Raw genomic sequence first — 27911 nt, 5'->3', positions numbered from 1 at the left:
AACCCCTGGACAGTGATCAACAGAAATTTTTCCTAGAAATAACTAAGTCTGTCAACTGCTCAGGTATTTAGTTCATGCAGAGACCATCATACAGGAATTCAAGAGGTAAATTGTGCTCTTAAAAAAATAGACAAAAAAATAGTCAGACATTATGGTTTTCTTTGAAGCAACAGGGTTATTTGTGATATTTTCTCCTAGAAATCACCTTCAAAGACATAAATACAAATACATATTTTGCATATTCTTCAGTTTAAAAAATTGGCATTATCTATTATAGAGAACATATGGGAAGAATGGAATTCAAAAAACAACAGACATCTATCTCGGAAGCATTTAGATCTAGACTCAATCCAAATCAGAAATATCTAGTAACTACCCCTCCCTGCCTTTTTCCTTCAAATATTCACATTGTTTTCTGGGATAAAGCTGGAAGTAGAACATTGTTTATTCCCTGCTTTTGTCTGACAATAATTTTGTTGTTGTTGTTTTGTACTTCTAAAATTTGGACTTTTATTTACAAATAGGATTTTAGGAATGTTGATTTAATTTTCACATAATATTGCTCTCAGAATAATGAGATAGCATATTATGGCTACTGACAGTGATGAGAAAGAAACTTAGAAATGAACCAGTCAGTATTTGAGGAACATAATGCATTTCATCCATTCTAAGACATGAACTTTCTTCGGGGTGTCTTACAATTAACTTCTCTTTAAACTGACAGACTGAATGTTTAGAAGTTTTAGTAATATTTTGAAAAATTTATTTTGCTTATAATTTTCTTCTTACTATATGGATAAAAGCAATGTATGATAACATCTTAAATGTGATGAAATACAATATTGTGTTTTCAATTTGTAGTAGATAAAGATAAAATTATTCACTGTTTGGGGAGTACTTGTAACTGACATTCTAATTCATCAACATAGACTTTCTCCCAAACTCCACTAGATAGAGAAAAACAAATTGTCTTGGAAAGTTATTTCACAAAAAAAATTCAAAATTTCATCCTCATTCTGTTCAGAAAGTCGCTTTCTGAAATCTAACTAATGGGGCATTGGGCCAGAGTGAATTAATGAATTCCATAGATAATCCCTCAAAACTCAATTTATTCATTGAATTCAGTTCTTTCTCTACTAAATGTATTCCCAAAGCTTGATGGGTAACCAGATTAACTAATTTGTAACATATCCTTACTCTTCCTTTCTGATAGTCAACAATGAATAAAATCCAAAGTCAGAGAGAAGAAGCAGCACAAAGATAATCCCTAATCTGAATAACCACTTCTGGACAACAGAGAGCCTACTAGGCTTTAAGTCTTTCTATAGAATTCAAAATATTGGATCCAAGGATAGATGCCTTACATGTATTTGTATGTGTGTGTATGTGTGTGTGTGTACACAGAGTAAGCACGCACATATTTAATTACACAGTCATATGTATTTAAAAGGCTTTGGCCATAATGTTCTAAAACCACCATCAAGAAGGCAAGAATGCATGTTAACATTTCTTTCTGGGTTAATAGAGATGAGGGGAAAAGTTATTGGGGTTTGCAAATTTATTTTAAATAAATTCTTTTAAAATACCCACTGACCTACATTTATTGAAAGAAAAACAGTCAACTACAATTGTAATTGTTATCCTGTCAAGTATTTATTAATAGACAGGCAGCTGTCATCTTTGTTAAAATGCTCTAAGTTGACAGAATTTCATTTACATAAATGGGTGGAAAATCCGTTTCTTACTTGTCCAACAAACTGGAGACAAAGTGCCTGCCAATGTTTTAATTTCTTTTTCATGTTCTGGTTAGAGAGTGAGAAGAATGCTTTCACTCCACAGTGTCATGAATATGATAATCTATGGAAATCACGGAAAGCAGGTACTTAAGTTAAGCATATACTGTACTATGGGAATCCCTGATGAATTCGAGTCTATTCTGTTTAGAGAAGATGTTGTTGCCTGTGAAGTGACAGACTGCCAGATGTTCCTGAAGTAGCACGGTAATGGGCTCAGATCGTAGCATCTTTCCCCAGCCCCCACAGATGACAGCATTTACTTTAGGCTACGGAATGGTCTTGCTTTCATTCTTTAAGAACTCATGTTTACATTTACTTCGCAACTATCAAATCTTCATTTTCTTAATTTTACTTATTTCAACATGTGGAGCATGAAATTATATAACTATGTGAGTAATCCTTACTTTATAGAGTGTATGCAGTCTAAATGTGATATAAGCAATTCTCCATCGTGTAAAACATGTTTAAGCCATTGATTTACCTTATAAAACCTGGAAAAGGGGATTTACACGAGGGAGAGGGAATGTTTACTTTAGCATATTAAGCACATAGAAAAATGTGCTAAAGCATATGTAAGTTAATACTAGAAAGAAAACTATAATGTGTTGCGAGGATTTCTATAATAATATGATGTGGATGATAAAGACTAACTTGGAATAAGTGCCTACTGTTTACCAAGCTCTGGCTTCATTGTATACATTTTATGTAAGTTATATAATCCTTACTACAACTGTATGAAATGTTATTCCCATTTTATGAATGAGGCACCTGAAATCTTATAAAGGTAAAACAAAATTTGACCAGGTTAAATAGTACATAATGGAACCAAGATTGAAAGCCAACATGAAGGACTGCACTGTTTATCCTATATATACTACTACCCATACATTTATTCATTTGAGAATGTATACTGGGCCAGGTATTGTTCAAAGTTCTAGGGGAACATCACTGAACAAAATTTATGAACATCCTATTTGGTAGCTCGTATCTTCTACAAAGGATGGAGATATAAAGTAAAGGAATAAAGAATATGATCATTATCAAAAAGAAGACATACAGAGTATAATTTAGAGGACCTCCTTTCCATATAACGGCCCTAAGACTTTTTAAGAACAGCAAAAAGTACACAAGTGTGGTTGCAAGGTAGCAAATTAAGAGGAGAGTGGTTAAAAAATAAAATTGAAGGGGTAGGCAGGAGCCAGATAAGCCTGAAGTCAGTGCAAAGTTTTTAGATTTTAAGTACTTTGGGAAATCACTGGAGAGTTTTAAGCAGAGGAGTGACATGTTCTCATTTCTATTTAAGACAATTGCTCTGGCTACTATGTGGAGAATACATTATAGCGAGTCAAAAGAGAAAGAAGACAGATCAGTTAGGAAGCTACTGACAGCAGTGTTCTTGGTGAGAGATATTGGAGCCTTGGACTAGACCCATATCAATGGAGATGGTGGGAAGTGGAGAGAATTAGGTTGTTTTGAGTGTAGTTTTGCTGAAGGAGTTGTTCTAGAGGGGAAGATACAGGGAAAAATAAGAAATCCAGAATAGCCCTAAGTTTTTGACTTGAGCAAATGGGTCAGCAGTCATTTCATTAACTGAAATAGGGAAGATTGAGGAAAGAATGTTTGGAGTGAAATAACAAAGGATCTGCTTAAGACATGTTAAGTTCGAGATCACTTTCTACATCTAATTAAGTGTTAATTAAGTCATTGGATATAAGAGTCTGGAACTCAGTATAAAGAACAGAACTGGAACTCTAAATCTGAAAGCCATAGCTTAAACGGTATTTAAAGCCATAAGATCAGATGACTTGGAAAGGGTCACTGGCAGAGGGGAAAAAAGAACATCTGGGACTGAGACTTGGATGTTCCAAGCTAGGGGTTTCAGAGAAAAAGAAAAGAAAAAAAATTCAGGAGAAACAGAAGTGAGGTAGAAAAAAAAAAGTAGTACAGTATTTTAGGAAGGAGGGAGGGGGTCATCCTGACTGAATGCTGCTGAGGCAGAAAGGAAAATGAGCACAAAAGTGTGTCCCCCCAATCTGCAAAATAAAGGTTGTCTTTGGCCCCATCACCACAACATTTCTGTGGCTGAGAATGGAGGACAAACTCCTGGACCAAGTAACTGAGGAGTCGAATGGGTGGTGAGGCTGGGAGGACAGACACTGCAATTACCAGGGCTTACGACAGGTTTGAAGGGAAATAGGCAAATGAGGAAGCCTGGAAGTGGCTGCAGAGACAGAGTACTTTTATTCGTTTTGTGTATTTGTTTTGAGGCGGGGGAGGGATTAAAGCACATTTGTATGTTAACAGAAATAATAAGAAAATGAGAATGAATCGTGGGATGGTCAGAGATAAAAAGTAAAGAAGCCGATTTCTTCAGGTGATCAAACATACGCAAGACAGAGCCCTCCGTGGATCCTGTAGAAGCAAGGGCACCTCCCATCATAACAGAAGAAAAGATGAAAGGTGATAGTACAGATGAGGGGGATTTACAAAATGCAGAATAGAAATACTACTTCAGTATTTTTACCTGATAATATGAGGGCAGGTCCTCAACTGAGAAGGAAAAGGAGTGGCAGTTCAAGCTTTAGAAGCAAGAAGAAGATGCAAAAAGTGTCACGTGGTAGAGAGAGGAAGCTGAAGAGCATCAGTAGTAACACAGTGAGGCTTGTTGGCCCTACTGCGTGCTCACTTGTGATTACAGTCACGAGGTTGTGGGGGGAGCAGTCATACTCTGTAGCCATCTTCGGTTTTCAACTGTAAATACGAAATGATGGGATGATTGAGATAATATGGGCAAAGATTTTGCCAGGTGGATACAAGAAAGGATTAGAGGTTGTTGTCTGATAAGACTTGACCTTAAATGATCAGATGAATGTGTATCTGGCTGATATCTGATGAAGCTCAGAAAATTATGTACAGATTATTCTTCTCCAAGCCTAATGGTGGGTCTCTCTGACTACTGTTTTCATTTTGTGGTATTAGCCTTTGCCAAACGTGAGGTTCATCTTTATAATAGACTCAAGAGCAGGATGGTCTGAAGACGAGCAGTGTGACCTACGTGGCCATAGGGCCTGCATGAAACACACAGATGTCAAGTGAATTATTGTTTCTGGAAGCTTAATGTTTATTGCAATGATTGCCTAGATTCACAACTGTTCAAAGTATATTTTCGATAAAATAATGGGTTTTGAAGAACTCTGGCTTACAAATTTTTTTGTTGTTTAATTTTTTTGTTTCTGTTTGACTTTGTTTGATTTTTAGGAACAGGAGAGTGAAATAATTGGTCATTATTATTTTCTTGATAGAATACTTTAAGCAAAGAATCAGGACAATACAAAGAAATTATTTGTGTTGTGCTCTATACCTTTGAATATAAATTAATTTCTTGGAACTATACCTTACAATACCTTATTACTCCAAATCTGTCAGCTGTAGAGGATGTTTTACAATTTAAAGCAAGTGTTATTATCGGGGATTGGTTTAAGTAATATTTTGGATGAAGCCAAAAATTAGTTGTTTGGTCATTAAAGCATTAGATGAATCTCATTCTTGCCAAGTCTTGTGCATAGAGATAACCTGTCTGGACGTTTTATATGAAAAGTGTTCAATTATCAGCATTAAGCTGTGACTACATACACATTGAGGTTGTTGAAATTTCTTGTCAGTATAGCTTTTTGTTGGTGTTAATCCTTCATTCATTCATCAAATAGTTAATTAAGGCCAACTATGTACAAAGAACTAAGGTGAAGATAAAACATTTTCAAAAAGTATCCTGTCCTCAAAATGTTTATGATCTACTCAGAAAAATAGAGATGCATAAATAATCATAATATCATTTAGAAAGTAATGAAAAAGAAAAAGAGGGGAAAATCCAAAATCTGTGGGGCAATGATTGCCTTCAGTAATGACCCAGGTACAGAGATGAATTCTATCTTATGGATGTTTGCTACTATCTCCATGTCTGCATGCAGAAGCTGTGGTTTATGGAGCATTTTGCCACACATACAAAAGATTCTTTCCCATGTTAAATACATCCTACTAAATTTCTTTCCTTTCAACTAAAAACTTGGACTTCCTTTTATTTTCTCTCCAATATAAATCTCCTGCTTAGCATAGAAGCCCTAAAAATTGACTTTCAAAGTGATGATCATTTTTTCCAATATGTCCTGAACTGTAACTCCAAATAGGGTTTTTGATTGGATCAAAATGTGATACTTTATGCCCTATGCCACACTTTCAGGTAAAAAAGCTTAAAGCAGTCATCCCGGTGTTTCTGTGTAGGGAAAATATTAAGTATCATATTGAATAAATATGGAAAAGATTGATTAATCTTCCACTCTTGCTCCAAACATAGCCTGACCCCGGAATGCTCTTTTCATATTTATAGCGGTCCCATTTTCCTCATCACCCCATTTTTCTGTTTTTCTTTGCTTCTATCCCATTGTATGAGGTAATTTTTATTCCATTTTCCCTCATTGGTTTTTGCCCTTGACATTCTGTGCAATATTTAGCCATGAAAGCAGTAGCATTTTGAAGGTGGATTTCCAAAGCAAATTATTTCATCCAAGTTCTCCAAAGGCACTGGAAGGACTATAGCTTAGGAAGTCTTTCTTTATGTGAGGCTAATATTTTGTGACATTTTTATAATGCAGAATACTCACTTCATCTTTACATTGTAGAGATGTTAAAAAATTGTACACAAATACAAATTACATTCACTATAATAAAATAACTTTGTTTCTGTACTGCTTTATAGTTTTCAAAATGGTAAAAGCTGTATTTTAATAATCTATTAGCGCCTTCCTATTTCAAACAGTCGTTTTGAAGAGCAAGTAGGCAGAATGGTCATTGCTATCTCCATTTTACACAGGTGAAAACCGAGGCCCACATAGGGGAAGTGACTTGTTTTAGAGACCAAGTGTCCTGGTCTCTGAGCCCAAAATCCAGTGATCACTCTGTATTGCACTGCTTCAGTAGAAGTTTCCATTTTCTCCCATCCTGTAACATCCTGTAACTTTGCCTATCAAATGCAACCATATGTGTGTCTATGCTTTATTCTTACTGACGTGGCAATTTCATGTCTAGTATCACTTATATCCACTTCTAATATTCACTTGGTTCATTTGTATAGAACGTATCCAGGTGAGTTGTAACTATAAATCAAACTATAAAGATAATTACAGTGCAGCGTTGGTTGTGAATGAATTTCTCAATGTATACAGATTATATTAGCCTTCATTTTAAAAATTATTTTATTTATCTTAATTATTTATACAGGTTTTATTATTTCCATAATTAGAAAATAGAGAAGACATCTTTGGTTGTACCTTCCACCAGTGAAGCCTAGAACAGTTTATGAACTCATCCAACCTTGGGAGTTTGATAAACATTGTCCATATTATTCATACTTCCAGTTTCAAAAGACTTGAAATGTTCTGTAAATAGGAGGAAAAGAGTTATAATTTGTGACTCAGTCAAGTATTTCACCCACAAACTGTGGATGTGATGTAGTTAAGACTATGGATGTGATGCCACCTGGTCATAAACTCTGAGGATTTCTTTCTTTCCTTTTTTTTTTTTTAAGATTTATCTTTTTATTTTAGACAGAGAGAGAGCATGGGGGAGGGACAGAGGGAGAGAGAGGGAGAGAATCTCAAGCAGAATCCCCAGTGAGCGCAGAGTCCAATGCGGAGCTTGATTCCACAACCCCAAGATTATGACCTGAACTGCAATCGAGTTGGACGCCTAACTGACCAAGCCACCCAGGCACCCTTAAACCCTGAGGATTTCTAACTGTGAATTTGAAAACAAAACAAAACATTACTGGAAGTTACGTAAATTATCTGGTCTGACCCCCTCATTTTACAGATGAGAAAACTGAGACCCAAAGAAGTCACTAGCTCCCATGGGTCACAAGATGAGGGGATATCAAGGCTAAGAACACAACTCCATCTTCTAACTCTCAAGTGCTCTTTCCAATATTACCTCCCATGGAAAGAAGCCTCCCATGGGGGCATTGCTTCTTGAGAATGAAGTATATTAAATTCACATTTGGCTGCTAATCATTTTCTCAGCAGCTCTATGGTATTTCATTAACTGCTGCATGTAACACTCTGGCCTTTCACCTGTATTAACTTGAGCTCATTAAACTTGAGGCCAATAATGAACAGGACTGAACTAATACAGATATTTTGTATGGTATGTGTTCAGCATTTTTTAAAACGGTATCTACTATATGAAACACTTTTCCCTCCATAGTTTGTGGAATGAGTAAAAGCGGGAAGGGTAGATTTCAAGGAATGGATTATATGTGTAGTAAGTGTCTTTATATCAGTCAAAAATATATTATACACTTACCTAATACAGAGCTTTGTAAGCGCTATAAAGAAATGTGAGTGACAGCATAGCACAGGGTCTGGTATCTGACGGACTGGAATGTGAATTCTAGCTCTGCCATTTGTTAACGGCGAGAGCTGGAGCAGGTTGCTTAGCCTTTCTGAAACTGTGATCTGGTCTGCAGCAGGGACGAGGATAATACCCACTTCATAGGGTTGCAATAAAGAATGGATAATGTCCTCCCGTGTTTTGCAGAGGGCCCGGTGTACAGCAAAGCTCAGTTAATGTGCTGATTTTGATGAAGATGGTGCTGACAATGCATTTCCTTCCCTCGTCGAACTTATAATCACCTCCCACCCCAGCTGTTGTCAAGGAGGCTGATGTTCCTCGAGTCTTCTCCCCACCTCATCATTACTACAGAATATAAGCAAGGGTCCTCCAGAGTGCCAGGAAAGAAAAACTAATCCCAGCTTCCCCACAACGTGAATTCCCGTTCCTTTTGACTGAGAAGGAATTCTTCTGCAAATTGTAACCTCTGCAGCCATTGGTTAACCACAAGCTCTTGTGTGATTTTGATAGCGTTTGAGATTCTGACTGAGCAGGGGATGGTGAGAGAGGAGGGGTCATTTGCAGAAAGATGCAACAAAGACGTAGAGAGAGAGGTCCGTCAGAGAAGGATTCTGGATCACAAAGAATGAAAACTGGGTGGTGTCAGGCAGAAGTCACTGTGAGACTAGGGGTGAAGCAGTCCGCGGGCAGTGTGGGGGTGAAGATCAATGGAAGGCTGTTGGAGTTGAGGTGTGTAGTCAATATTGTTCTCTATTTTCCAGAGTACCATAGACTCTTGAAAGAAACAAACAAAAAAATCTTATAGGTCATCTATGTCACTTTTATGCTTCTACCAAAATCCCATCTCCGTCATGCTGGATCATTATCTTCTTTCTGCCACAAACATCCTCACTCCCTCAACCCAACCTTCTTTCCACCACCGAAGGCATCCAATCGCATATTTTCAAATATCTGGCGTTTCCCTACACCCTGAAGAACAAATATCCAAGCTGCTTTGCCCGGAATTCAGAGCCCTCCCTAGATTTCCCAGCTTTACCTCTGTTATTCCCCAGTCACGTATTATATTGTACTATATTTTAGCTCTATAAGAATGAATTTATCCTGTTTTTTTTTTCATTCCTTTCCTCATCATTCCTTTATCTCTCTCATCTCTTTTCAGCACTACATACTATTTCTCCCTTTTATAACCCTTTGTCACAGTTTAAATTCCCCTTTCACTAGACATCTTCCTTAATCTCTTAGATGGAATTAAGTGCTCATTTGGGTCAGAGTTACATGGAGAATAGGATAAGTAGAGGAAGAGATGCACATCTCTTCCTCTACTTATCCTATTCTCCCTGAAAATTGTCTATGGAACCAATGTCAGCTGAAATCAGCCAGTCCGTCCTTCTGGAAATTGCTATAAAATCCCTGGAGATTATGTTCTCTAGGTCACTTCCGGCTATAAATTCTCCTTCTTGCAGAGTTCTACATCTCCCTCAATCTTACTTCTTTTTGGTTCCTATTCTTTGAGCTATATGCCCACCCAACCATGAAACTCAAGCCTATTTTTGCTGATTTTCTTCCAAATTTCTCTCTAAGGCATATAAGTACATAGGAGACTTATTTAAGTTTTAAGGGTCAGAGAAGAGGATTTCAATTGCAGCAACGCAAACAGCTTAAAATTGAATATGAGCTCTTCCTCTTTTTTAAAGTCCCCCAGTCCTCGTACTACCAGGCTCTGCTCCTATTCTGTCCCTCCCTCTTCCTTCTCTTTTTCCTCTTTCTTTTCCCCTCTCCCCTCTCTTCTCCCCATTTCAGAATTTTGCCTTCTTCAGGCACAGTGGTTTGGCCATCTCATTGTTTTTGTTTCTCCTAAATCATGCCACAAAGCTTCATCTCCCAAACTCCAAGCTAAAGGTATTGTTTTGGGGAGGGGGTTAATGTAGGAATTTATTTTTATTTTTATCTTTTTTTTAATTTAAATTCAGTTAGCCAATGTAGTTTCAGATGTAGTGTTCAACAATTCGTCAGTTGTGTAAAACACCCGGTGCTCATCACATCACGTGCCCTCCTTAATGTCCATCATCCAGTTACCCATCCCCCAATCCACCTCCCCTCCAAGAACTCTCAGATTATTTCCTATAGTTAAGAGTCTCTCATGTTTTTTCTCCCTCTCTGATGACTTCCCATTCTGTTTTCCCTCCCTTCCCCTATGGTCCTCTGCACTATTTCTTATATTCAACATATGAGTGAAACCATACGATAATTGTCTTTCTCTAATTGACTTATTTTGCTCAGCATAGTACCCTCCAGTTCCATCCATGTCGAGGTAAATGATAAGTATTCATCCTTTCTGATGGCTGAGTAATATTCCATTGTATGTATACATGCACGCGCACACACACATACACACACACACCCCACATCTTCCTTATCCATTCATCTGTCAATGGACATCTGAGTTCTTTCCACATTTTGGCTACTGTGGACATTGCTGATATGAACCCTGTAGTGAGGGTGCCCCTTCTTTTCACTACATCTGTATCATTGGGGTCAATACCCAGAAGCACAATTGCTAAGTCATTAAGGGTAGCTCTATTCTTAACATCTTGAGGAAACTCCATGCTGTTTCCCAGAGTGGTTGCACCAGCTTGCATTCCCACCAACAGTGTAAGAGGGTTCCCCTTTCTCCACATCCTCACCAACATCTGTTGTTTCCAGTCCTGTTAATTTTAGCCCATCTGACTGCTGTGAAGTGGTATCTCATAAATGTGTTTCTTTAGAGGAAACTGATAGGCATCATTTAAATAATATCTCAGTATAAATAATAATTTTCTCACCTCAGTTTCAAACAATATGAGTCAGTCTTCCTCCCAAAGCCATGTGCTGCTTTTAAAAAGAACCTCCTCCTTCTTGTCTCTGTGGCCCCAGCACCTCCCCAGTGCTTTGCCAAAAGCAGGTCTTCCTTCTGTCATCCTCTTTTAGCATTCTATTAATGTTAGATTTTCTTCTCTTGATTGACATTCTTCCTTACATACGTTCTGATGTGGTTCCCTTCACAGAGGAAACTGCTCGCCCTCTTCTATCTTATTAAACAGAAAGCACTGGGTTAGCAGTCCGCTGGCTCTCCAGCACCTCTTCCCAAGTGCGCCCCTTCTCCCTCTGGTGTTTCTTCCACTGGGAGGATTTTCTTCCCCTTTCCTGGCCCTCACACCTCCATCTTCACCATTTGCCAACCTATCCTTCAGAACTTAGCTCAGATGTCAGCTCTTCTAAAAAAACTCTGACCCCTCAGCCTGGGTTAGGTATGCATTGTCATTGCTTATCTAGCACTCTGTGTCACCTGTGCCTCAGCCCTTGTCTCGGAGGACTGCAGTTGTGATTAACTATAGGTTCTATAGATTAACTATAGGTTCTCTATAAGGTCACAGATTGTCTTTTATAAATACATCTCAAGTGTCTGGCACTTTGTAAATGTTTTTTGAGTTTATGAATCACAGCTCTTATGTATGTATAAGTATGGTGTTTTTTTACTGCATTTGATTTTAATGTTAAATGGACGTATTCATTTAAATTCATTTCTTTCTGAAAGTCATGTTTCAGGTTAGCTGACATTTCGAAAAACCAGCTGGATTTTTAAAATACATTCAAGATATTCATTCATTCATTTGTTAAGCTTCAAAAACATCTTGTATACCTAGTATCTGCTGGATCAAAAAGTAACTCTCTAGGACCTCAAGCAGGGACCGTGGAGGCATAGACTACCAGGGGAAGGCAGTGCGGCGGGTGCAGGAGTTAAGGTGTGCTCTGGAGCACTGTGAGGGGCCCTAACACTGTGGGGAGGGGAGCCAGTTAAGAAGATTACTTAGATGCTATGAAAACCAAGCTGAGACTACAATGCCAAATGGGCATGTACCAGATGAAAAAGACTGACAGGGGCTTGCCTAGCAAAGGGGATGTAATAGCCAACATGGAAATATGGAGCATGGTACACAATGCAATATAAGCAGTTAAGGCTTATGGGAATAAATTGGCAGGCATGCACTTTACAAATATTATTCCATTTAATGCTTATATCAACATCGTGTGTTAGATACTGTCATTCTCATTTCATTGATAAGGAAAATTAGTAGCAGAATGGTTAAGTAATTGGCTCATAGTCACACAGCTAATGAGTGTAAAACTGTGATTTTAATGCAAATTTTACTTCTAAATCAGTACCCTAACTGCTATGCAAATGTTGGCTTTCTGCTGTCACTGAGAAGCACGAACTGTCATTGCTTTTGACTGACTCAGACATTAGATAGTTTATCAAAAGTTGTACTCTTCAATTTGTCAGATTCAACTAATAGTTGTATTTCATTAATTTCAGGTATTTTGCATGTCCGACTCCTTTGTTCCCATTTATACCACTAGGCACCATGTAGTATTATGAAATATGTAGATGGTCCTTTCCTTTTTGTCTTTTACTGTTTTCCACTGTCCAAATTTGGTAATATCATGAAAAACTGCTTACTGTTATGTCAGTGATTAAGCGTTACATGTCAGTTACTCATAGGAAAAATCTGAGTTTCTGAATCTAAGCCATGCTAAAATGGATTTTGAAATAAAAATCAGGATCAAATGTAAGCAGTTGACTACTCTAATAATTCAGAGAAAGGAAGAAGAAAAGTAACTGAATTTGGACAGAACAGAATTGAGACTTCTCACCTCTGTTTTCCTTACATATGTCATGCTGAGCACACAGTGGTTGAAATTAAGGTATGCTAGAAACACACTCAGAGAACCCATGTTCCCAGCCATTGGGGTCCAAACTGTATATTTTGAGTATCTAAAAAGTATTCCATTGCCTTCCTGAGTTGTTTTTTTTTTTTTAAAGAGTACCTCTTTTATTTTCTTCATTTTTAATCTCCAATTAATGGTCATTTAATTGAGATCAAACAGTTTTCCAAGAAGTATGGTTTATCATTCCTTTAGACAACTGCAATAACCAGAAATATTTAATATATAATTCAATCTGATAGTACCCTTAATGTATGGCAAGGGATACTTAGAAAATGTGTAACAGTGTTAAATGTACACATATCATATGGAATTTATTTAACCTTTAATGTAGTACAGGACAGTTTCTGATCCAGAGCTAGTGTTTGATACTGTATTTGTTGAATAAATGGCAGAATACAAATAGTGTAACTAAGTCATGTGGACTTTTGTAAAAAAAGGCAATTCTTGGATTTGTTAAAAAAAAAAAAAGCAATTCTTGGATAGTTGTGAGACATATACCCTTGAACTTATTTCTTTGTCAGTGTATATATTTATACATATACACATGCACAAGTATATTATACACACACATGCACACACAATTATATATATATATATATATTTGGATTTCAGGTTTATATTGAGTGTGATATATATATATATATAAATATATATTGTACTTAGTGTATATGTGTGATTTTATATATGTATGTGTGTACCTATGTATGTAGAATACACTCAGTATAAACCTGAAATCCTCTTTTAACTTATTACCATTTGACTATCAAGTAATTACTTTTCTTGTTGTTATTGTTTCCAATCAGATAAGGTAGTATGATTAGGAAAATAGAGTTGATCCATTATAGCACTGTACACCATTGCTATTAGCCAACTTGCTGCCATTCTCATAAAAATTATGCAATTTAAACTGGAAGATACCAGTACCTGCTTCTATTAGAAACAAGAATGCTTTTCTACTTCATAATATGCTCAATTACCTTTAGATTGATCCATGAATAAATTATAATCCAAATAGACTGCTTTACCTTAAAGCTTTGCTGGCTTAAGATATCATTGTTGATTCATTATGTTGTCACTTTTCTATCGGCAATGTAATGCTTTTTATATCTGGATAGAGACAGTTTTAGTGTGAGATACTGTTATCTTTAAATGAGCAGGATTTAGCTTTTCTGGTGAGAACAAATTCATCAATGATGAATCCCTGGAGAACGTATTGAAACAAAAATCATACCATTTCAGAGCTTTGTTGAGTTCATCAGTTACAAAGCAGCTTTTGATAGTCGTAAAGAACTTTTTTCTTTGTTTACGAAATATAGCATGACGCTCAAAACCCCTTGCTTTGTGTTACCGCTGGCTACAACTTTTTCTGTAAGAAAATAATGAATGAAGAGGAAAAGCTCCTGCTGCTGGCTCTGTCAGGCTCTGCTGCTTCTCCTCCTGCAACAGGAAATCAATTAACTATATGTTCAGGCAGAGATTTGAACTAAATGCTTTATTAATCATCACTGATTGCACACATAGACACCAGCCAACTATGCATTCGTCTTCACTCATTCTCAGTTTTATTTTGCTTTTTGTTTGTTTGTTTTGTTTGTTTTTTGGCAAGATCAGAACACAAACGTGTGGCCAAGTGTAGTGTGTGTAAAGGTGGTCGTCTGGTGCAGGAGAGAATTGATCTTTTGTATTTTTGGAAAACTTAACTTTTAAAATATTCAGAACTCAGATATGGTAGAGCCCTCTTAATACGTACCAAAGGAATTTTTAAACAGATTTTATTTATTTACTTTAGAGGGAGACAGAGACAGCATGAGCAGGGAAAGAAGCAGAGGGAGAGGGAGAGAGAGCATCTCAAACAAACTACACTGAGTAGAGAATCAGATGCATGGGGCTCGATCTCCAGACCCCAACCCTGAAATCTTGACCTGAGCCAAAATCAAGACTGTTGCTTAACCAGCTGTGCCACCCAGGCTTCTCTGTAACAAAGTAATTTCTTAAAAAGCACTAAACTTTCTTATACTAATTTGCAGAAAGCAGAATCTATGGCAGCCTTGATGTTTTGGAAGTTGGCACTACACCTGGTCTCTGGGACCTCCATATAGCAGTGAGAAACTACACACAAATGAGCCTATTTGACTTGGAGATGAATGGTGGAAGGTTGGGGAGGGCAGTCACTGGTATCGTGTGAGTTGCTTTCGATTTAAAGAAAAAAAATTGGCAAGAGATTTCCTTCTTTTCCATTGACTGCTCTAACTAACACACAAAGAAAATCCTATAGGAATCTTTTTGTTAAATTGAGAACTCCTCCTTAGGACTAATTAGAAAAGATTATCACAGTATAGTCATAGCTCTGTTAGCCATAGAAAGGCAATATAATTTAAATAACGCAAATGTGGTCAATCACTGCCAAAAAAAAACCCAAAAAAAACTACAGAAAATATCAGGATGGTAGATGTTTACTCAGGCTGTGTTCTGTTCAGCACCAAGGGATTTTCAAATATTATTATTATTATTGATATTATTATTATTATAATCACCAGAACTATTTGAAAATATCACAATTTAAACTTAATTATTTTATTTCCCTTTGGATAAAGAATATTCTAAATGGGGAAAAAAGTCTCCTCTGGTTTAGATTTAAAAGAAGATAGATCAAAAAGTTCCAGGAATGATTTCTTTTGAATAACATTTATAGTACTCTAAGATGGAATCAGAGTGTTGAGTCGGTAAGACTCAGGGAATCAGGATAATGGTTCTGCGTTTCATTGAGCTTGCCACCATGAGGAATCTGCTAGAGCCAGAGGTCAATTGTTTCAACATTTAATGGTTTTTGATAATCTTCAGGAATATAAGTTTAGGATTTAGTGCCCTTGGTATAGAAGCGAAGTGTGGAAAGAGTGATACTCTGACAAGAGTGATGTCATATGGACATGCGTTTACCAACTTATGAGATGTTATCTGAACCCCATGTTATCTGAACCTTGACATCACATATAATCCCTAACACCCTCATCTGCCCCAAGAAAAAGTTACTTAGTAAGAGGACATTTCAAACAAGCATTATCTTTTCTACATTAAAAGGGCTTGCCTATGTGATAAATGTTGAGGATCTGTTTTATACTCATTGATTTGATGTTTTCTGACAAGACAGCACCACTTATTTTATGGTAAAATAGATACAATATATTCTGTCCCTTCATCATATTATTTCATATTACTGAAATCATTACATATTGTAATTTAGGAAAGCATTGAGGTATAGGAATGATGTATATAGTTCTAGTTTAATTGTATATTAATAATTTGGCATTCATAACATTGCTTCCATTAGCTCAACTTCCTGACATAATTATAGTAAATTGAGAATGGAAGTAACAATCTTAGATATTTCCACATAAATATGTTCTGCTAATATAAATTTTCAGTGACAGTTTGGCTGAATTGGAGCATGGGTTAAGTTTCACTTACCTACCCTGCTAACATCTCTAAAGGACCAGAGAACTCATTTTCCTGGGATGTTATGCAACCTGGCAGGTGGAGGCCAGTGTTTCAAAACAAGTGTGATTTTTCACCGAAGTATTTGCTAGGTCAGAGATCAGGATGACCTTGGAGTGCTGTAGTTTTCCAAGCCTCTATAAGCTAGATAAGTGGGCTTTATTTTGTAGGAGAGAGAGAAGAAAGGGTGTTTCTGCAGTCTCAGAAAGGAGACCTAGCAATTCCAGGTTATAGGCGGACACAGAACATTTGGAATTTAGTGGTGTTTATCACCAGCTTCATGTGTCAGTAAAAGTGAAGATCAAAGGTTCTAGAAGAGGAGAAGGACAAAAGTGAAGAGGGAATAATTGTGGGATAATGAATAGTATGAGGGCATATTCGTGTTAACTTGAAACCACTTAGCATTTTTCCATTACACCCAGGTATCTTTCTAAATGAACTTTGTAAAGTACAGTTGAATAACCTTGAGATTTAAAGCTCCATGATGTGATTTTGAATACTGATGGAGTTTGTTTAAGCACTGTGATATTTCCTCTGCTTTTCGTTTCTATTTTTGCCTCCTTCATGCAAAATAAAATTTATTTTCTGTATGGAGAAATCAATATTTTTACCATTTTGTTTTTCAGCTACTCCAGTAAATTGCAATCAACATTAGTTACAGTCTTTAAAGAGATGTAGTAAGAATTTGAACACAATAAAATAGAGATACAGATTAGAACTTCGGCAAAGTACCTTTGCTATTGACAAAAGCATTTGTCAGGGACTATGGCTGTGTCTATATTGTGCTAAAAACCTGATGAAGAGGAAAAAAAGCATCAATAGGTTTTACCTTCTGTCTATATGAACCAAACAAATGGTCTAATAGCTACTGTTTTAAGTGAATGGAGTTAGTTTACCATTGTGAACTTTATTCCATTTAGAAATGTATTTAATTAACATCTGTGTATTTTTTTAAATTTTATTTTTTTTCAGTGTTCCAAGATTCATTGTTTATGCACCACACCCAGTGTTCCATGCAGTATGGGCCCTCCTTAAAACCCACCACCAGGCTCATCCAAGCCCCATCCCCTTTCCCTCCAAAACCCTGTTTGTTTCTCAGTATTCACAGTCTCTCATGGTTTGTCTCCCTCTCTGATTTCCCCCAACTCACTTCTCTCCTTCTCCTAATGTCTGTATATTTAATATGTATATATTTGATAAAGGTATTGCACTCTTTAGTTCTTTTTAACAATTAATGGAATCTGATACCTAGTGAGTCTCAAATAAATGAAGACATTGTTACAGTATATAAGAACAATTTCAAAACACATTTGTTTATTGATAATACTTATGTATTAATATCCCCACATTTTTCTCTTCTGTGAGCTAACACGCTTTCTTATTTGTGCATTTACCTTTTAGAAACTACCAAGTTTTGGACCTTATCTTGAGCAGCGCAAGGAAATCATAGCAGAGAACAAGATTAGACAGAAAGAACAAAATGCAGCTTTGCCACCATTTGAGAGAAAACATTTTATCCCCAAAAAGCCTATACCTACCATCAAGGTAAAAATTAAGTTATGTATATACTATATTGCTGTGTAAATATACAATATAACTCAATATAGCTTAACTATTTATTTGCTGGGTAAGTATATAATTTATTTTGTTTAAAAATATAATAAAAGTTAAAAAAATCTGTCTATGGTGATAGGGGTTAGCCTCTTTTATTTGCATATTTTATACTTTTTAAAATATAGTCAAGTATGTGTTCCTTGGAAATTTCTGTATATATTAAATGGGCCAGGAAATATTAAGATGAATTCTTTGTCTTCTCATAGTCATTTTAAAGTTATATTCATATACAATTAAATCCAAGAGATATGTTAGTCATATAATACAACTAAATGATTAATATGCAGCAGTATCAATTTGAACAAACTTTGTCTGATTGAGTCTCTGGAAAGTCTTATGAATTGGGGAATCAGGAGACTATTTGCTAGGTAATAGCAAGAATTATCATGAAGATGGAATGGTGGGTGTGTTATATTTCTTGATTTTTTTTCTTGCATTTTTTATTTTGAAAGAGTGGCAGATTCACATACAGTTAAGAAATAATACAGAAAGGTCTTGTGAACCCTTTACTCAGTTTCCCCAGTGTAACTTCTTCCAAATATCACAACCAGAATAATGACACCGATACAATCTACTGATCTTATTCAGATTTTTAATTTTTTTATTTTTGTGCACATGTCTGTATATGTGCAAACGTGTGTTTACTTCTGTGCAATCCCACCACACATGTAGGTTTTTTTCTACCACCATATTTGAGATACAAGACTTCCATCACTACAAAGATCCTTGGGTTGCCCTGTCATAACCACACCTACCTCCTTCCTGCCCACCTTCCCCAAAATGGAATTGTCTTAATGAGAGAAAAGGGAGGTGTTATAGGACTTATAGAACTCCATTCTCCCTGAAATCACCATCACTTAATGTGGTTTCAGTTACTGAAACTTATTCTTCCCTATTTAATGACAATCTACTCCTGCATTTCCATTTTCTGTTTGAAGCATCAGCTGAAAATCTGCTCTTAAGACCTCTCAGGGGAACCTCCCAGAAATTCATCTTTAGCTGTCAACTGGGAACTAGAACCTCAAACATTCCCTCTGCCTGTGAGAGAAAAAAAGATGTGTCCTATGTCAAAAACAGTGGGGTTTACACTTGCTGTTGCAAAATTTAAGTGATACAGACCTCTGAAAGGAAATATAGAAGTGGTTGAACACAAATTCTACCAGTATTTCAATACCATAATTCCAGATAATGTGAACACTTGGGGCTTTTAACAGCATAATAGCCCCCAATACCATCTTCCCAGCATTATTTGTTACCAGAAGAATGAAATAGACACTGATGATAAAGAGAAGACCAGAACCTTCAGCTCTTCACAAGCCCTGTGTTTGGCTATAATTATTATATCATTTGAGGTTAAGTAGCATTGTCCCACTTCTGTGTCTCTTCTAAATTAACTTGAATTAAATGTAAGATCTCATCTTTTCCTTACATGTAAAAAATAGAAAGAAAGACATTATTTATATTTGAAAGAAAAGTGCAAGGTGATTATAAAAACATTTTGACCTTTTCTGGCCTTCTGTTCCTTCAGGGAATATATTGATAACCTAGAAGCAAGACAAAAACAGAACAAAGAAAAAGCCTACTAGAGTTGAATTCAAGCTGGTCAGTCACTAATCCAAGTAAAATATCAAACTCAGCAGAATTAAATAAACCAAAGAAACATGAGGTCAGGAAAGTAAGTAAACATTTTTTTAAAGTATCAATGATGGATAAGTCTTATTAAAAATAGTGCAAATTAGGGATGCCTGAGCGGCTGAGTCAGTTAAGTATCCGACTCTTGATCTTGGCTTAGATCATGATCTCAGGTTTGTGGGACTGAGCCCTGCATCAGGCTCTGCATTTAGCTAGGAGTCTGCTTGTCCTTCTCCCTCTCCCTCTCCCAGAAAGAAAGAAAGAAAGAAGAAGAAAGAAAGGAAAAGAGAAAAGAGAAAGAAAAGAAAAGAAAGGAAGGAGAGAAAGTCTTTAAAAACAATGCAAACTTACATTCCTCTCCTCAGCCTCCTCATTTGAGGTTATCCAAATTAAAGTATCCCTGGTGTTATATTGCATAAACCTCAAGACATTGTAGATACCATCTTCCCAGCATCAAAAACAATAATAGTGCTGATATACTAAAGGACTGCTATAAATAAAATCTTAAAAAAAAAAAAAAGTAATGGTAGCTGGTAATTGTGGGTTGAATTTTTTGTTTGTTTGACTGTTTTTTGTTTGTTTATTTGTTTTCTTGGGATTAGCATTTTCACTTATAAATAGTTATAAGTACAAATTTTAATTATTAGTGCAATAATAGTTATAAATGCAACTATGTCTATGGAAAATGAGGAGTTGCATTTATTAAAACAATGACTGCTCACTTTATCTTGCTTCTATAAGGCTTTCTATAGAGTGGGGGGAGCATATGTTTTAGAGGAAGAAAGAAAATATAGAGATCTATTCCTGTCTCCACAGAGAACCCCAGTTTCAGATGACTCCTGATTTCTAGATCCATGATGTATGTGTGTGCATGTATGATTGCATTTTTTTTAAGATTTTATTTATTTATTTGACAGACAGAGATCACAAGTAGGCAGAGAGGCAGGCAGATAGAGAAAGAGATGGAAGCAGGCTCCCTGCTGAGCAGAGAGCCCCATGCGGGGCTTGATCCCAGGACCCTGAGATCATGACCCGAGCCGAAGGCAGAGGCTTTAACCCACTGAGCCACCCAGGTGCCCCATATGATTGCATTTTTCATTAGATCAGTTCTCCTCTAATAGACCCATGTTTATTCACATTCTTACCAGAGTAGGAAAGAAAGTTCATCTCCTGGAAGCACCCATGGAAATACATGGTAACGAGTACCTCTAATGTGCCTCTGCTGTTCTGAGTGCTATCCATGTTTTATCTCATGTGATCTTCACAACCTGGGATAGGTACTATCTCTATATTCATTTTCCAGATGAGAAGACTAAGGAAAAGTGAAGATTAAATAATTTAACCAAGTTTCATAGTAATCAGTGATAGAATGGGGATGGAAATGAAATTGGGAATTGCTGGCTAAAGAGATTCAAAAGATTGACTCATAATAGGAGCTACAAAAATTTGGATCCATTCTAGAAAGTGTATGAAATAGATCTAGAGATAGGCCATGGAAAACGAAGACATCAACATGGAATACAAGAACATTTAATAAGGGAATTTTAACACATGGGTTTTGTCACAGTTGTACTACTAATCATTGATTTGGGGAAAATATCAAGTAAGAAACCTGTAAAATGAGACTACTGGGCAAAGTTAAATTCTTCTCTCCAACATTCCGTAGTTTCTTTTGTTTTTTTCTAATGTTAAAAGTGCAAAGATTAGTATAAAAATTACCCATAATCTTATGCAACCACTATGAAAACTTAGATTTATAAAATTCTAGTCCTTTTTATATCTAAATATCATATATTAAAATAAACATAGAATATTCTTACATTTGCTACATAAAAACTTCACAATAATTTATATATCACTTTTATATCGAAATAATGGTTTCATAGGATTTTATAATATGAACTTATTATTAACTTTTTAAAAGTAACTTATTAGAGCCTGGAGGGCACTGTGCTGCTCCCGGAGAGAAGGCAGGCAAACAACACAGAGGCAGACAGTGTGGAAACAGTGACCTGAAAAATGCCTGGGACACACAGTGGGGGAGACTATTTGCTTTCCTCAGAGTGCTTCCCTGAGAGCAGCAAGCACAGAGACCCCTCTCTGAGGACAAAGGAGCTGGCTGGTGCCATGGTCTTCCACACCCTCTTAGCATAAACACAGAACTATCTGCAGTAAACAGCACAGGTCCAATGCTGGCTGCCTACCCTGCTTGTACCAGGTCCCAAACCCCTGTGCTCTGGCAGTACTGCCCATCTTGCCCATGGTCAAGTTTGCCTCAGTCCCAGCATGGTAGACCCCTTCCCCAGAAGACCAGCAGAAATTCCTATCCATACCCAAACAGAGAGTTCTGCCAGGCTTCAGTTCTAATGGAAATAGTATCAGATCTCATTTAACAAGCAGAACAGGGGTGCCTGGGTGGCTCAGTGGGTTAAAGGCTCTGCCTTCGGCTTGGGTCATGATCTCAGGGTCCTGGGATCAAGCCCCGCATGGGGCTCTCTGCTCAGCAGGGAGCCTGCTTCCCTCCCTCTCTCTCTGCCTGCCTCTCTGCCTACTTGTGATCTCTGTCAAATAAATAAATAAAATCTTTAAAAAAAAAAAAAAAGCAGAACAGAGCACATCTAGTTACAACTCCCCAACTCTGGCCAAGGACCAAACACTGCCCACTGCAGGCAAGGGAAGGCTCTGCAGAAGACTGGCCTAAAGGATAGAGCCCCCAAAACACAGCAGCAGAGTGCACACAGCACACACCAGAGACACTTCCTGGAGCACCAGGCCCTGGACACCATATGACCTCTTCTTCATAAAGCCATTACTCTCAGGAGCAGGAAACAATGGGCTTTTCCAACACAGAGAAAAGGACAGAGACTTAGACAAAATGCCAAGATGGAGGAATTCATCGCAAATGAAACAACTAGAGAAGGTAATGGCCAGAGACCTAGTTGAAACAGATATAATATGCCTGGTGGAGATTTAAAGCAAAAATCACAAAGATACTTGCTGGGCTTGAGAAAAGAATGAAAGACTTCAGGGACACCCTTACTGCAGAGGTAAAAGAGTTAAAAAAAAATCAGAAATGAAAAATGCAATAACTGAGATTTAAAACAGACTGAATTTAATGAACACAAAGATGGAAGAAAGAGGTGTATGAATAGGTGATATAGAAGATAAAATAATGAAGCTGAACAGAGGAGAGAAAGAATAATTATGGAACACGAGAATAAACTTGGGGAACTCAGTGACTCCATGGAATGTAATAAGATTTGTATTATAGGAGTCCCAGAAAAAGAAGAGAGAGAAAAGGGGGTAGAAAATTTATTTGAAGAAATAATGGCTGAAAAGTTTGCTAACCAGGGGGAAGAAACAGACGTCTCGATCCAGGAGGCACAGAGAGCACCCATCAAAATCAACAAAAGCAGACCAACACCAAGACATATTGTAATTCAATTTGAAAAATATAGCAATAAAAAAAAATCTTAAAAGTAGGAAGACAGAAGAGAAGAAGTTCCTAAGTTATAAGGGAAGACAAAGTTAGCAGCAGATCTCTCCACAGAAACTTGACAGACCAGAAGAAAGTGACATGACATATTCAATGTGCTGAATGGGAAAAATCGGCAGCTATGCCTACTCTATCTAGTAAGGCTATTATTTAGAAAAGAAGGAGAGATAAAGAGTTTCCCAGACAAACAAAAAACTAAAGAAGTTCATGACAACTAAACCACCCCTGCAAGAAATATTAAAGGGGATTCTTGGAGTGGAAAGGAGAGACCAAAAGTGACAAAGACAAGAAAGGATCAGACAAAATCTCCAGAAGCAGTGACAAAACAATAAAATAGCACTAAATGCATATCTGTAATTAATTACTCTGGATGTAAATGGACTAAATACTCTAATCAAAAGACATAGGGTGTCAGAATAGATTAAAAAAAAACAAAACACAAAAATAAGACCCATCTATATGATGCCTATAAGAGATTCATTTTAAACCTAAAAACACCTGCAGATTGAGAGTGAGGGGATGGAGAAATATTTACCATGCAAATGAATGTCAAAAGAAAGCCAGAGTAGCCATACTCATATCAAACTAGATTTTAAACCAAAGACTGTTAACAAGAGATGAAGAAGAGCAGTATATCACTTAAAAAAAAAAAGGCGTATCCAAGAAGGTCTTGTAAGTATGTATGCTCCCAACATAGGAGCACCCAAATATATAGAGCAATGAATAACAAACATAAAGAAACTCATTGATAATAATACAGCAATAATAGGGGACTTAAACACTCCACTTATAGCAATGGACAGATTATCTAAGCGGAAAATCAACAAGGAAACAGTGGCTTTGAATAACACATTGGGTCAGATGGACTTAACATTAACAGATATACTCAGAACATTTCACTGTAAAGCAAAATAAACAAGAATACTGATTCAAAGGGGCACCTACACCACAATGTTTATAGCAGCATTAACAATAGCCAAATTATGGAAAGAGCCCAAATGTCCACTGACTGATGAATGGATTAAGAAGTGGCATATATATACAATGAAATATTACTCAGCCATCAAAAAAGAATGAAATTTTGCCATTTTCAATGGTATGGATGGAGCTAGAGAATATTATGCTAAGCAACATAAGTCAGTCAGAGAAAGACAAATACCATATGATTTTACTCATATGTGGAATTTAAGAAACAAAACAAATGAATGTGGGAGAGAAACAGAGAGAGGAAAACCAAGAAACAGATTCTTAACTATAGAGAACAAACTGATGAGGGGAGGTGGGCAGGGGGTATGGGTTAAGTAGGTGATGAGGATTAAGGAGGGCAGTTATTGTGATGAGAAGTACTGGGGTTTGTATGGATGTGTTAAATCACTATATTCTACAGCTAAAACTAACATTATACTGTATTTTAACTAATTGGAATTTAAATAAAAACATGGAGAAAGAAATAAGTAACCCATTGCTAAACCTTTAGGTTGTTTCCAGAATTGTATACAAATAATGCTATTATAATTATCATTGTATCAAAATCTTTGCATAGAGGTCTTATTGTTTTCTCAAGAGAAATCACAAGTGAAATTTTAGGTCTTTTAATACATATTGCCAAATTGCTTTGCAGGAAGAGTGTGCAAATTTACATGCCACCAAAAAATATAGGAGGGCCCATTTCTTAGGCACCCATCAACAATGAATTTATGTTTAATTTTAACCAATGTAATAGTCAAAAAAGTGTTTCATTTCTTTTCTTTAATTTTGAATGTTTAAATAGTAGTGAGATTGGCATGTTTTTATAAATTTTTGGACCATTTCTTCTTTTGTGAATTTACTACTCATTCTTTAGACCAGTTTTCTGTTGGAATCTTTATCTTTGCTTATATTTTTTATAAACTTTTTATATATTGCCATTTGTCTCATAATTTGTATTGTAGTGTTTTTATACATATGTAGAGCAGCTTTAACTTTGTGTAGTTATATCAGGCAAAAGCGTATCTTGTGATTTCTCTTTTTATTTGCTTAGTTTAGCTTTATTCCACTGTAAGATCATAAATATTCACCCCATCTCGTTCTTTTAGAATTTTAGTATTTACATTTGAGTAATTAATCTAAACTTTTTGTTGCTTTAAAGTATCAAGTATGGTTATAGACTTTTCCCCCCAAATAGACAATCATCCCAAGATCTCAATATCTGCGCTTCCATGTGGCCCCTTCATCTTTCAAATTGTGACTCAGTGACAAAATGTATCTTAAATTGCATGACTTGCTTTACATTCAAGTTTTTTAACTCTCACAATTGGCTAAATGATAATGATGTCTGTATTCATCTGTTTCCTAATTTCTGTATCATCTCCTTTTACAATTAATCTAGACTTTTCTTACATGTTGTCTCAACTATTCTCTATCACATTCTCTTTTCTGTGCTTCAGACTTTTGCAGCCCACTATCTTCTGGATACCTCCAGTCTAAACAAGGAGCACAAGGACCATCATACTTAAAACTAAACTGATTATCATTCCAACCAAACTGCTCTCCACCCTGAGTTGTGTGTCTCAGTGAACATTGAGGACCACTCTCTTTCCTAAGCCAGAAACCTGAAATTAAGCCTAGATTCTATTCTATTGCTCATCCCACTCGTGAATGGGATCAGGGTACATTCACCAATGTCTATCATTTATCTCTCTCATGTCTCCCTCCTCCTCTGTCCTCTCCTTCCAAGGAGACCTTAATACAGTTCTTTACATATTCTTTCATGGAATTTTGAAATATTCTACCACTCCCACCTTCTTTTGTCATTGTTGCCTAATACATTCTCCAACGATTATGGAATATTCTTTCAAAAATGCAAATCTGATTTTTTTAACCCCTTCATTAAGATTCCCCCATCTTAAGGTAAACTCCTCAGCATAACATTCACACCCTTCACAATTTAGCTTGTCTTGGCCCGAGCAGCTTCAATGGAATGGTAAATTGAAGAATTAATGCAGGTTGAGAAAATAAGAACAAGGTGTATGGAATACTCTTTTCTGGACTTGAACTCGATCAGAAGGAAAGTGACAGGAAGATAAAAATAAGGTAGAGGGAAGGGTTGGTTTGTTTATATGTTAGGATAATCAAGGCTTGCATGAGCTTATGTGCTCTGAGAAAATAGCTAAAGCTATCAGAAAGGGTGTGATTATGGAACCTATATCTGTGGCAAGTAGGTTGAGGATGGAGTTCAGATAATACATTAAGTAATCTTGCATTAAGGAAAGGACATCTCTTAAGATTTTCTACCTACTGCATGCCATGCCATATTCATTTAATGAAACTGAATTTGGACTTACCAGTATCATTTTAGTAAGTAGCCATGTTTAAAGAAAGCAACCATAAGAAGTTTTAACCTATTTTCTTTCACTGAAATACATAGCAAAGTTCATAAGATTTTAACAGATTACCTATATGGAGGAAGAGTTTCCTGAATTAAGCATGGAACTACTCTGTCCCACTGCCTAGGTTCAAATTATGGCACTACCATTTTGTAACTGCATGAACTTGCCTCAGTTAGCTTATCTGTGAGTCAGGGAAAATAAAAGTCTTCCTCATGGGGTTATAAATTAGGCAATGTATGAAATGCTTTTAGCCAGCATTATATATCCTAAATAAATATTACCTACTATCAGTTATTATGTCAAGAATGGACAGGTTGAAGGAGATAGTAGGTTAAGGTGACTCTCTATTCCCCATTTTCTTCAATAAAATTAACTCAAGAATGAAAGTAAGAGTACATAAAGCTCTGGAGGCCAACCAAGTTGGAAGTTTTGAAGAAGCCCATATATTTTCCAGGAAATCTTTCTTGCATACCTACCATGAGACAAGCAATGTGGTAAGAATTGGGCATCTATAGTATAATAAATAAAGGAGACACGGCCTCTGTCCTCATGAAGCATAAACAGACTCGAGAAAGAAACAGATATTAAGCAAAGAATTACACTAATAATATAAAATCATATTTGTGATACAAACTATATAGTAAATATACAGGATGTATACAGTCTCTTTCATAGGAAGACCTAATTTAAACCAAAAAAGCAGAGGAGGTCTTCTCTGAGGAACTGGCATTTAGGGAACCCTATTATCTGGAATGTTTCAGGAGATCCAAAATATAGTTCTGGATTTGGTGGGTGGACATGGTTATAGAGACAGAGGAAGGGATGAAATTGATGGAGTCGTGTTAATTCTTCTAGAACTTAGTGATTCTCATTAGACATTGAGGGACAAGGACCAGTAAGGAGTTAAGAATAAGGAGACCAAAACAATTAGGTTTTCTATGGTCCCACTAAGTGAAATAAAGAAAAGATAATGAGTCAGGATTTGTTCTTAGTGTTTTTAGATTGAATGCCCTTTTTTGATGTAGGATGAAAATTTAGATTTGAGCATGTTGAAATTAAAGAACTCAACCAAATCAGGCACCTATGCTGGAGGATATAAAGGACACTTTGACTACCTACTACATGCTAGACCTAAGATAGAAGCTTCACATCTATTTACAATTTTTACTTAGCCTAATACCCTACATGGGAGAAGGAAGTTCTGGGGAAGCAGATGAGAAGAACCGAGGGGGGGGAAATAGGAGAATAACCAGAAGGAAATGATAATGTGGAGGGGGGAACCAAAACAGAAGGAAGTCTTAATGTAGAAGCGTCCACAGATCTGAAAGCTGCTCATCTTGGCAA

The 27911-nt window shown here is 36.5% G+C and overlaps 1 protein-coding gene across 1 annotated transcript in view; it reads left to right on the top strand.

The window, feature by feature from the left end:
• The window catches only part of DPYD (dihydropyrimidine dehydrogenase), an 829985-nt gene that overhangs the window by 789017 nt on the left and 13057 nt on the right, over positions 1-27911 (top strand). Inside the window, exon 21 of the mRNA XM_032867196.1 lies at positions 17859-18002. Within this exon, the coding sequence (XP_032723087.1) occupies positions 17859-18002 (144 nt within the window). The remainder of the gene's footprint in view (positions 1-17858; positions 18003-27911) is intronic.

Source organism: Lontra canadensis, unplaced genomic scaffold (genome assembly GCF_010015895.1).
Source record: "Lontra canadensis isolate GAN:19392208 unplaced genomic scaffold, GSC_riverotter_1.0 scaffold33, whole genome shotgun sequence".
Classification (NCBI taxonomy): Eukaryota; Metazoa; Chordata; class Mammalia; order Carnivora; family Mustelidae; genus Lontra; species Lontra canadensis.
This window is presented reverse-complemented; position numbering and strand designations above follow the sequence as displayed.